The sequence below is a fragment of the Delphinapterus leucas genome, chromosome 17, assembly GCF_059928025.1.
Source record: "Delphinapterus leucas isolate spDelLeu-1000000601 "Yukka" chromosome 17, BTC_Dleu_Yukka2, whole genome shotgun sequence".
In the NCBI taxonomy this organism is placed as follows: Eukaryota; Metazoa; Chordata; class Mammalia; order Artiodactyla; family Monodontidae; genus Delphinapterus; species Delphinapterus leucas.
The window spans coordinates 71,589,433-71,600,932 of NC_143145.1; the positions used below are offsets into that span (position 1 = coordinate 71,589,433).

Sequence of the window (11,500 nt, forward strand, 5' to 3'; positions counted from 1 at the left end):
TTATGCTGTGTATTACATCCCTGTGACTTATTTATGATTTAAGTTTTGTACCTCTTAATCCCCTTCATCTATTTTGCCCAGCCCAATAATGTTACATTTCAGTTGTAGTGACCATATCTCCTTTTAAATGAATACAGCGTATTTAAAAATGTATCACTTGGGGGACTTCCCTGGCAGTCCAGTGGTTAAGACTCCGTGCTGCCAATGCAGAGGGCTCGGGTTCGATCCCTGGTCAGGGTATTAAGATCCCACATGCCGTGCGGTGCAACCAAAAGATAAAAATGTACCACTCGCAGCCTCCTGGGCTATTAGCCCACCTGTCCTCTCTCCCTTCTTCCTCTCCTCCTTCCCTTCCTCCCTTCTCTCTTTTCTTCTTCCTTTCCTTCCATTCATCACTTCCTTTTATAAACTCTTACTGAGGATCCATGGGCTGTCCTGGTAGGTCCTTGGGATGTGAAGAATAAAAGGCATGGTCCCCGCCATCGAGGAGCTTATGGGTGACAGATTTACAAATAGTTTAAATACTGGGTGATAGTGGACAAAATGGAGGTGTACACAAAATGCAATGGTAATATGGTAGCATCTGAATGAGTCAGGAATTTAAAGGGGGAGTAGATATTTGCAAGGTGAACAAGTTGGGAATGGCATGTGATGAAGGAAGTCTACTTGGGTAGACATTTTTCCTTATGGGAGTAAAGAAATGTCTACATCGTAGCCCAAACAATGAAGCTGCTACTCATCACAGGTGCTGCATAAGCTGTAAAGATGAATATTATGCCTTATTTATTTCCATTCTCCAAGAGCCATTTGATGTGGTTTCCGACTTATAGGGCACAGTGCTTGCCTTATACTCTTCCTGCATCCAAGGCTAGAACCCAACCCACAAGAACTAAGTGTACTGAATTTTTGTGGATCATAAAGGGTTCTAATATGGCCAGCTGTGTATTTCATAACAAAATCTGATTTTTTAAGTTTAAAAGGAATCCCTAATTGCATTTCTTTTTTTTCTCAGCTGGGCAGAGAGGATCTTAGGTCCCACACCAGGGATTGAACCCTGGGGCTACGGCAGTGAAAGCACCGAGTGCTAACCACTGGACCGCCAGGGAGCTCCCCTCCCTCATTGCATTTTTATCAATAGAAATTTTTATGTCTAAAGATGTGTTAATGCTTTTTAGACATTTTATATCATAATATGTCAACTATAATAAATAATAATAAATTATAAAATAAATATCATAAAATCCCTAAAAACCAAAACACATCCTGACTGAGTTGCAAACTAGAAGATTTAAAGTATTTACAATTTAGTGAGCATTTCTATGATAAGAATATTATGAAAAGATGTGGTACATATTTACAAAAAATCAAGTAACACGAGAAAACCGCTCCCTTCAACTGGTTTTTAGAGCTAACAAGCATCCTGTTCATTTACAGATCTGTTTCCTCTTACAAGATGTGCTAACTAGTTCCCTTTTTCTTTTTCTCCAACAACTCTAGCATACATTCCTACTCCGATTTACTTTGGAGCAGTTATTGACACCACCTGCATGCTGTGGCAACAGGAGTGTGGCGTGCAGGGCTCTTGCTGGGAGTACAATGTCACATCATTTCGTTTTGTCTATTTTGGTTTGGCAGCTGGCCTCAAACTTGTTGGCTTCATTTTTATTTTTTTGGCCTGGTACTCCATTAAATACAAGGAGGAAGAGCTACAGAGGCAGAGGTGGAGGGAATTCCCTCTGAGCACTGTGAGTGAGACGGTGGGCCACACCGACAGTGCCGATAAGTCTGTCCGGACTAGATCCTGCCCAGCTTTCGGCACCCAGGGAGAATTCCACGAAGAGACTGGTCTGCAAAAAGGGATCCAGTACACAGCACAGACCTATCCGGGGCCCTTCCTAGAAGCAATAAGTTCCTCCCCAGACCAGGGGCTGGAAGAAAGCCCTGCTGCCATGTAGCCTCCCTTCTGAAGCTTGAAAATGGAAGACTTTTGTTGGTTGAGTTGAATATGGTGACTCGAGAAACACCCGTGCCTTCTTTTCTTTCTTTCTTTTTTTAACCTCTACAGACACGATCCTCAAACCAACAAAACTCAGTATACACAGCCACTGTTGATTGAGGGCTGGATACCTCAACAAGACTGAGCCTTTCCCCGCTTCTCTCCAAGAAGAAGGAGTTTAGATAGATTTGTTACCATTTCTGAGTTGTTAATTTTGACGCTAATGCTCCAATATGGTATAAGGCTGGGTGCATGATTAACAAAATCATGGGAAGTGTGATGGCGGTGCATATCATTAGCATGCACTCTGAACAAGGGTGAGCTTGACCATGATTTTGCATTGACAAAGCAAAGTGTTTAGATATGAACACCTACTGTGAGTCCTGCTACAAAGCACAAATGAATTTGCCTCAACTATGCAATTTGATTGGGAAACTGTAAGTGCAGCATGTTACTTTTGGTGTCAGAGACTAAAGCAGATACGGTTCTGAAATTAGGAAGCTAAACTTTCCCTAAAGTACTGTTAATAGCATTGTAAGCCATAGCAGAGCTAAATATCAGGTAGAACTTTTCAAATGCTTCAAAGGAACCTTAAGCGTAGCGTGAAAAAGGGAACAGCTACTTCGTTTCATAAGACACATTCTCTTTTAGTCTATCTGCCCCACCGTAAAGGAGTTAAAGAAGCTGCTGAATCATGAACCTGAGAGCATGAATAGCAACTTCAGGATTCTTTCATAAGGGGTTTTAACACTCGTGTGCTAAACAATATGGCTAGAAACTGTCATTTGAGATGCATAATAAGGAAAGAAACTGATGGCTTTCTCATCCAAAGAAAATTGCTGCAGAAATTTTTAGTTTTTTTTTTTTTTTTTTTTTTTTAGTATAAATTCATTTATTTATTTTCGGCTGCATTGGGTCTTCGTTGCTGCGTGCAGGCTCTCTCTAGTTGGCAACGAGTGGGGGCTACTCTTCGTCGCGGTGCGCAGGCTTCTCATTACGGTGGCTTGTCTTGTTGTGGAGCATGGGCTCTAGACGCGCAGGCTTCAGTAGTTGCAGCGCACAGGCTCAGTAGTTGTGGCTCGCAGGCTCTAGAGCGCGGGCTCAGTAGTTGTGGCGCACGGGCTTAGTTGCTCCGCGGCATGTGGGATCTTCCCAAACCAGGGCTTGAACCCGTGTCCCCTGCCTTGGCAGGTGGATTCTCAACCACTGCGCCACCAGGGAAGCCCTCTTTTAGCTTTTAAGGACCCACATAAGGGTTGTTGAGGATTGCAACCTTGACACTCAAAATAGTTGGAAAAAGAAATCCCACACAAGTAAGATTGAGTCTCACCTGACCATTTTACTTATATACCTGGAAGCACTAGCCCATGTGTAGCTTTCTTTTTTATGTGCAGAAAATTGCTGCAGTCACTCTGAAATGATGTCATTTAATCAGGAAGATCACCTTGAACACAGGAGGAGGGAGATCTGTGAGCTGGATTTAGGTTATGATCCCAAGTAATGGTTAAAAATTATGTAAAATAAACTGGTCTGTCGTACTGAATCCTACCTTATCTGAATCATTTTATACCTCCATTTAATTCCTTTCTATTGTAACCTTCTTGAAGTGACTCTGAGAGAGGAGTTTTCTGTTCCCAAATGCCCTTGGTGTTCAACATCCATCACCCTTTTCAGTATCTCCCAGCACATCACTTTGATTTAGATGCCACACAGATTGTTTTCTATATGGTCCTTAAGGTAGATGCCTCCTGACGGCACTGTGAACTGATGGCAAGTTAACTCATGGAATCTGGCTGCTCAGAAAAAGAATCATGACAACTCAGACTTAGGAGGGACTATAACGTACAAATATCAATATGATTGTGGACGGTGTCTGCCAATGAGCCTATGCTTCTGTAAGGCTAATTTGGGAAATGGTTTCCTTGGCAGATTTACAGTCTTCCACAGAAGGGATGAGACTGACCCATGGTTCTGGCTTTTTGCCCTCCATCCATGGCTGCATAGGTGGAGTTGTGTGAATATTCCTGGGTTCAAGGTTGTCTTCTTCTCTACCTAGGAATGTCATTGGTCAAATGGTTCTCTTGGTTGCATGCAGTTTATGGAGAGGGTTCTCATTGTTAGACTAAATAATGTCTACAAGGGGTGGAGTCAGTGGTCCCAGGTGACAAGGACTTCCCTTGGGGCAGACTTGTTCGGCTAAGTCATGAGGAGCATCGTTGCCTGTAATTACACTGTGTCTGTCAAACTGGTCAACTCGGTGTAGTTTGAAGGTCTTCAGAGAATTTTGCTGATTATCTTCTTGTCTACTCTGGGGGCTTAGTGATCCCCTTTACCCTTTGTGGGAGATCTTTAATCCTTTAGAAGAGAAAGTTTCCTTTTGTGTTGGAGCTAAAGATACGTAGATTGGGAATAGGTGTTTTCTTAATTTTCCTCTGATGGTTAAGAAACTGCACTGAGAGAATTTTAGTGGGATTGGCACTTTTTTTTTTTTTTTTGTAGCTAAGATTGTGTGTTCCAACACTCTTAGAATTTCTCTCTTCTTAGTAGCACATTTTGAAAAGGAGCTGCTCTTAGAAATGTACGACCTGAAACGATGGACTCATCAAGTATTAGAGACCCTCTCCCCCTTCTCTACCATGAACAGTCATCCAGTTCAGCCATCACTGACTGAGCACCATTTCCCTATCAGGCACCATTCTACCAATTACCATCTGCCAACCTATGAAATCCTTTGGGTTGATTAGGCCATAATTCAAAGAAATTGGCCTGAACTGTGCACCACAATGTTAATATTGTACTTCCTCAAGTATCTGGTACTTATAAATAGCAGATATATCATTACTGTGTTGTTGGTGAATGTAGAATAAGTGGTAAAAATCTTGGGGGACTGACATTTTGGAATATGTACCAAATAAGAGTTGTCCCCAAAATGCTTTGGGTTCTGGTGGCATCATTGGACTATTACATAGTCAACTGAAGTGACAACTTGATAGATGACACCATTTAATTGTATATATATATGAGGTCCTTTTATGCTTGATAATAAATTGGTCGTGTTACTTTAGAGTCACCACTCCTGTTAAAAGTTTAATTGCCACTCTCCGTTAGCTTAGGCTCCTAATTACTTATTTTTTGGAAAGGTCACCTTCTTCTTTTAAAAACTCTATAGATGAATGTATTATTTGACTTTAATATGCAAATGTAATATCCTGAGTCTAGCCTATTAATTTAGAAACCCCAGGGGGTGGAGTGGACGGTTAGTACACATTATTCTGGTTATCTTCTGTAGCTTGAAATCCATATCCTTTGTAGGTGGATGTAACTCTTGAAAACAGTCAAAAGTCATTCAGAACTAGGGTAGGGGAAAGAAAGGAGCAGCAGAGAGGAAGCAAATTAGCATTTGTTGAATGTTGACTCTTGGCAGAGTGTTTTTGTCGAGCACTTAACATACATCATGCATTTAAATCCTCTTAATAACTTTGCAAGATAACTATTTTTATTGTTTTTCTTTTTTGAAAACAGATCATGAAAACTGAGGCACAGAGGGTTAGTGTGATTTGTTTAGGATTGTACATAGTGGCCAAGTCAGGGTTCAGACACATGTTTCTCTATTGTGCACTTCTTACACTACATAATGCCGGACAGTAGTTTTGGTTAACATAGGTAAGATGTGACTATAAGACAGTGAGGTGAAGCATTTCATTTTTTGATGTGTTACTGTTTCTGAAGAGTAATTATTATTTCCTTGTGTAAAACAGAAAAAAAAATCTGTAGGAAACATCAAAATTTAATGTTTTGATTTTCAAGGTAAATTTACATTTATTTACCGAAGTCTTATATTCACAATTGTTTGTCCTAACATACCTCAAGTATTTATTTAGAGTTCCTATTTAATATAGAACAAATCCAATTTTAATGTTAACATTTAGTCTTAGTAGAGTTTCTGAAATGAATCTTAATGAGGAAAGGTGGTTCCGATTTGTTGAATCTGAGTTTGGGGGATTTCAAGTGTATGCTTTCCCTCCCCCCTTTCAGAATGTTAACATTTATATTAGTTTTTTTAAGTGACTATAGCTTTTAAGTTTCTTAATAAAAGTTTTAAATGGACACATACAAAGTGTTGCATGTTCAGTGAACAGATAAGTGTTGTATGTTATAAACCAAACCACAATCCCATTGTTCCTGATTGGTACCATTAGTAGCTGCAGGAAAAAACAGGAACCTGTGCCTAGAAATGTCAGCTTACCTGCAGAAGGTAATGGCAGCCCTACCTTTTTACCAACCACCAAGACACTTCTCCCTTAGTCTGCATTTCCAGTTTGCATTGTTTGGTAGACTTGGAGCCAGAGAGTTTCTTTTTGGAGCCTGTTTTGTATCAACTACAAGTGCACCAAAGGGGAGAGAAGCTTCATAGTTTGAATGGACCTGAAGCATTTGCAGAGATTCTCTAGTTGTGCCCGGGAGCAGCAGGAGAGGCCAAGCCTGGAGTGGTAGCCAGTTATACTCTGTGACATCGTGTGCACTTCAAACATCCTACGTGGCACAGAAATATGAACGTAACTATTGATATATAGGTGCATACTGAGTAGTCTAGGTAGCAGGTAGATATCAAAATACTGCATAATTCCAGAATTGCCTAGACTGCAGTTTTGCTAATTCTGTTAATACAGACTGGTAGATATCCTTTACACACACATATTGGCATTTCCTCTTTCATGGAACGGAAGGGAGTGCCATGGCTGGTAAGGCGAAGTTCGTGGCCTCGCGCACTTTATCTTTTCTGTCTTCTCTCCTTTCCTTACCTTCCAGGATGCTGCTGGGATCTGTCCCAGACTTCTTGCCACATAGGAGTCAGATCTGTGTATGTTTGAAGAGGTTATTTTAAGCACTTCGTTTTTACTCAGCCCTAGGAAGGGTCAGATATGACGAAAACCCTCCCTGGGTATTTGCTTTTGCAACATTAAAAAATAAATGCCTCGGTGCTAGAAGTATTTGATGATGCATGCTCACCGCAACAATGCACCACTGAATTCACAGCATTTCACTGATAAGGGGCAGCATGTGCTTTGCTTTTGGAAATCTGAAGAACTACTCAGAAAACAAGCGCTCATTACTCGTTACTACAGTTAATCCATGAACTTTACACTGCAAATATGGAGTGTAAGGGTGAATACTTTTCTACGGAAAACTCAGCGCTTTTGATACTTATTTAAGCAAGAATAATCATGCTACAAAGAATTTCAGAGAGAGGGGAAAATATATTTCAGATAATCTTTTCTTATTTCTTCTCCAAAAAAACCTTACGCCCATGTAAGGTGTTTTTAATATTGAGGTTTTGAAGGTGTTGTCTTTTTCTGGTATTCTACTGTTACATAGTAAAATTGAAGGAGAAGATATTATTGAAAACTAAAGTAATTGCAGGGACATATTAAACCAAAGGGGTGAACAAAACAAGTTTAAAGTTTGTATGTAGAAATGAAAACTAAGGATAATTGGTAAGGTATTATAGTGGGCATTTTTCTTAAAATACATACCTCTACCCCAAATATTAATTTAGAAACATGAAACAGGCAGGTCAGCCTCTAACTCTTTAGTTAAAGGAAATGTAATACTGTGTCAAATAAACTGGCATTAGGATCCTAGTGGAGTGTGTGTTCAGCGTGTGTGTTTTTGTGTGTAGGGCTGTGCTTGTGATGAAAGGCTGTTTTGAGTTGTTGCGTAAAGGAGTTTGATTTTGTGATTTTTAAAATGAATATTTATTTGGAGACCTCTTAGGGTAATGAGAAAGATGTATAATTCCTGTGTTTAATGAAATCTATTGTCAATGTGCTAATAAACCTTGGTTTATAACATCTTGAATACTTGATCATTGAAAATTCAGAAAAAAAGTAAAAAAAAAAAAAAGAATAAAGTGTGTTGGATTGAAATTAGTTTGTCTCTTAGGATTTTTGTTGTTTGAAGAGATGAAGAAGTAATGATGTGAGTGTTTTCTCCCACTATAAAGACACAGGGGTTTAATGGGATTAAATGGGCCTCAACTTACTCTGGAAAATGGCAGTCATGCTCTCCTTATGTAACTGATAACTGCCTTGAAGCCAAGTGTCCCACGTGGGATAAGACTATAGTTTCAGAAGTCTGCAGTAGCACATTTTCCATTGAGTTAGCAAAGAGAATAATATTTCACCACTTACCTATGTAAATTCAAACAGAATTTGGGGTTACAGAACTATATGCCTTGAATATGGTTTGTGTTAGTCAGGATAGGCTAAGTTATGCTTAAATAACATGCCAACCCCCAAATCTCAGTGGCCTCATAGCACAAAAGTTTATTTCTCATTTACGGAACATTTCTGTGTGGGTCTGTTCCACAGAGTCCCTCAGGGACCCAGACTGACGAGACTTCCTCATCTTGGAAGTTGCCCCATTTGGAACTTTCAGGGTTGGTTTTGGTTGCTGAGGCAAAGAGCCCAGGGAAAAGCAAAAGTCCTTTTCTCTTTCTCAGCCCGGAAGTGACACATGTCAAACTGCATTAGTCTGAACTAGTGCCATGTTCCTGCCTAACTGCTGGGATCCTGGGAGTGTCGGGGAGCAGATGGTGGGCATTTGATGGGTATTCTTCTTTGCCACACTGTTGATCGTGATAAGTTAAGGGTAAAATTGGTAACCCAAGGGAAAGTCTCAAGCCTAAAAAAGAATGATTTCCAAAGAAGTGAATATCAAAACTTGATCAACAAAGCAGTTAAAGGCTCCCTTTCCCCAGTCTCTACTGAATAGCAAGCTAGTCATTGCTCAAGGGGCCCAGGAGCTGGCCTGTGACTGGAGGAAGAACTTGTGGTCAGACCCCAACCATGGAGAAAAAGCGCTGGATTTTGAGGTCTTGTCTGACGGCCAGCAGAGTTTTCTAAGTACACTGGCATCTAAAACTTTTGAGTGAGAGGCGGAAGGAGCTGAAGGAGCCATGGAAATAACAGCATGACTCATGGACTGAAGTGCAAAGTGGTTATATTTAGAAGCCAGCTTCGAGCACTCTATAGGCGGAAAGCAGGGCGATTGATTTCCATTTCTCACTCCATCACTCCCTTGCACACCTAAACCAAAAGGTCACAGTGGCCCGAGATACATGGATAATTGGAGGGAGTGTGTGCTTCTGTGCTGACTTCTGGGTAAAGCTTTCTTTTCCTCCGTGGCTTCGTGCATTTAACAAGGGAGCCGTTTATGTAAAAAGCAAATAGTAATCCCTGCCCAAGTCTACCATCTTCTCTTCAGTTATGTGTGCAATTTAAGCAAAAGGATTCTCTTGAATCTCTTCAGTATCGCACACTTTCAAGGGAGAGGCAGAGCCTTTCTGGAATTTGTGCCATTTGAAATGGACACATGAGAAAACGGTTTCTCTTTAAGAAATGAAGAGAGCAGAAAGGTTATGAAGGTGGCCACTCATCTTCCTTGCTTTAGCCCCAGCCTTGGTGAAACCTCAGCAATTTTAAGAGCTGTTAAAAAACATCCAGTGCCTTTCTTCTTTTTAAAATTGTCAGCTAGGCAGAGATGGCCTCAGTGTAGGGGAGCCAGAAAACATTTTTAATTGCACGGAGTCATTGGAAAGCAAGGAGATCAATATTCGGTGCTCACGCTTGAATTTAAATGTCAAAGTTTGATGCAATTCCAACTCATAATACCAATATAAATCAGTGGAAAGCTAAACTGTTCTTTGGCTCGCTGGAATGGCTAAGATCCTAGGCACTGAAGAAAGAGCGAAAACTTGCCACGGATCAAGTTCTAGATGTTTTCTTGTCGAAATGATAGTGCTGCCGCTTTAGAAATCAATGTAAATGGCAGCTTTGCCAAGGGCCCAGGTCCTGGCGCCCAGCAAAGAGGTCTTTAGTTGCACTACAGTGACACCTAATGGTCATTATGGAAAACACAGGCTGTAATCTCTCGGCCCTTTCAGTTCCTGGGTTTGATTAAGGAGCTCCTAGTGACCGGATACATATCAGGGTTGTACGGTGGATGACATCTCCCCTTTGGATGAAACCTTTTAGTGGTTGTGTCCACTCTAGCTCTGGGTCACCTGTGCTGTTGAGGCTAGGAGGTGAGGTAACGTGGGGGAAGAGGTTTGCGGCGGGGAGGATGCAGATTCTGGAGTCCTGGGATGCCCACCTGTGCGGGGGGGCTAGAAACTCAGAACAGAAGGTAGATACCTTCACTCACCACTCCCTTTTGCCAACAGAAAAGTGAAGCGACGCTGAGCGCAAAAAACCCTCAACATTTGTCGTTTCCTTGTCCCCCAACCTTCTGCAGTGCTTTCCCTAACACCAGGGAGCAGGGACACCCTAGTCCCAACAGGAACAATCTAATTTTTGAAAGTCATTCTCTCTGCTTACTTCGTACAGCAACAGGCGCGCCATCAGCCCAAAGTATTAGGCTGGGCACGTCCCCAAAGTCCACCACACAACTTAGAGGAAGGTGAGTTGTCTAGACCAGCATGAACTACTGTTCCACTGTCCACATTAGGTAAGTTTCTTGGTCAGAAATGGGGGAAGGAACCTATATGGGAAAAGAATCTAAAAAAGAGTGGATACATGTATAAGCGTAACTGATCAGTTAAGTGGTACTTAACTGATTGATTAAGTACCACTGAAACTAACACAACACTGCAAATCAACTATACTCCAATGAAATTTATTAAAGGGACTTCCCTGGTGGTGCAGTGGTTAAGAATCCGCCTGCCAATGCAGGGGACTCGGGTTCGAGCCCTGGTCCGGGAAGATCCCACGTGCCGCGGAGCAACTAAGCCCGTGTGCCACAGCTACTGAGTCTGCGCTCTAGAGCCCACACGCCACAACTACTGAGCCCGTGCGCCATAACTACTGAAGCCCGCGCGCCTAGAGCCCGTGCTCTACAACAAGAGAAGCCACCGCAATGAGAAGCCTGCGCACCGCAGTGAAGAGTAGCCCCCGCTTGCCGCAACTAGAGAAAGCCCGCGCACAGCAACGAAGACCCAACGCAACCAAAAATAAATAAATAAAATAAATAATTTTATCTTAAAAAATTGAAAAATTTATTAAAAAAAGAAATGGGGGAAAGAGCAAGGTATAAATGTGGCCAATTCTTCTCACTCCCTTGGCCCCAGACTTGGTACAACAGCAGTGTTTTCTTACCTGGGGGAGAGTGTAAAATGCACAAGATATTATGTCCAGGAAAGTTTACATGGAAGGAAAAGGTAAAATTTGAAAAGGCAGGGGAATGAAAGATGGATGAGATTAAGGTGGGGAATGGGGTTATGGCCCAGGAGGGTAAATGAAAAATTAGAGAAAAATTTAGACCTGGGAAGGTGCTACTTATCCAGGGGAAGCTGGTAGTGAGAGGTTGGTGGAGAGTGGAACAAGTGGGTGGATGGAAGGAGGAAGCTTCTAGAGGGGACAAAAATCACTGGAGATTTCTGAACAGAAGGCTGAGACCTGAGCCATGGCAGTGAGTATGGATGTGTTAGAGACGGAGGGGCAGGAG

General features: G+C 41.7%; 1 protein-coding gene across 1 annotated transcript in view; it reads left to right on the top strand.

Moving 5' to 3' along the window:
- The window catches only part of SLCO5A1 (solute carrier organic anion transporter family member 5A1), a 124,543-nt gene extending 116,187 nt beyond the window's left edge, over positions 1-8,356 (top strand). The window contains 1 exon segment of the mRNA XM_089899050.1: positions 1,498-8,356. Within this exon segment, the coding sequence (XP_089755176.1) occupies positions 1,498-1,955 (458 nt within the window). The 3' untranslated portion in view covers positions 1,956-8,356.
- The last annotated feature ends 3,144 nt before the right edge of the window (positions 8,357-11,500 follow it).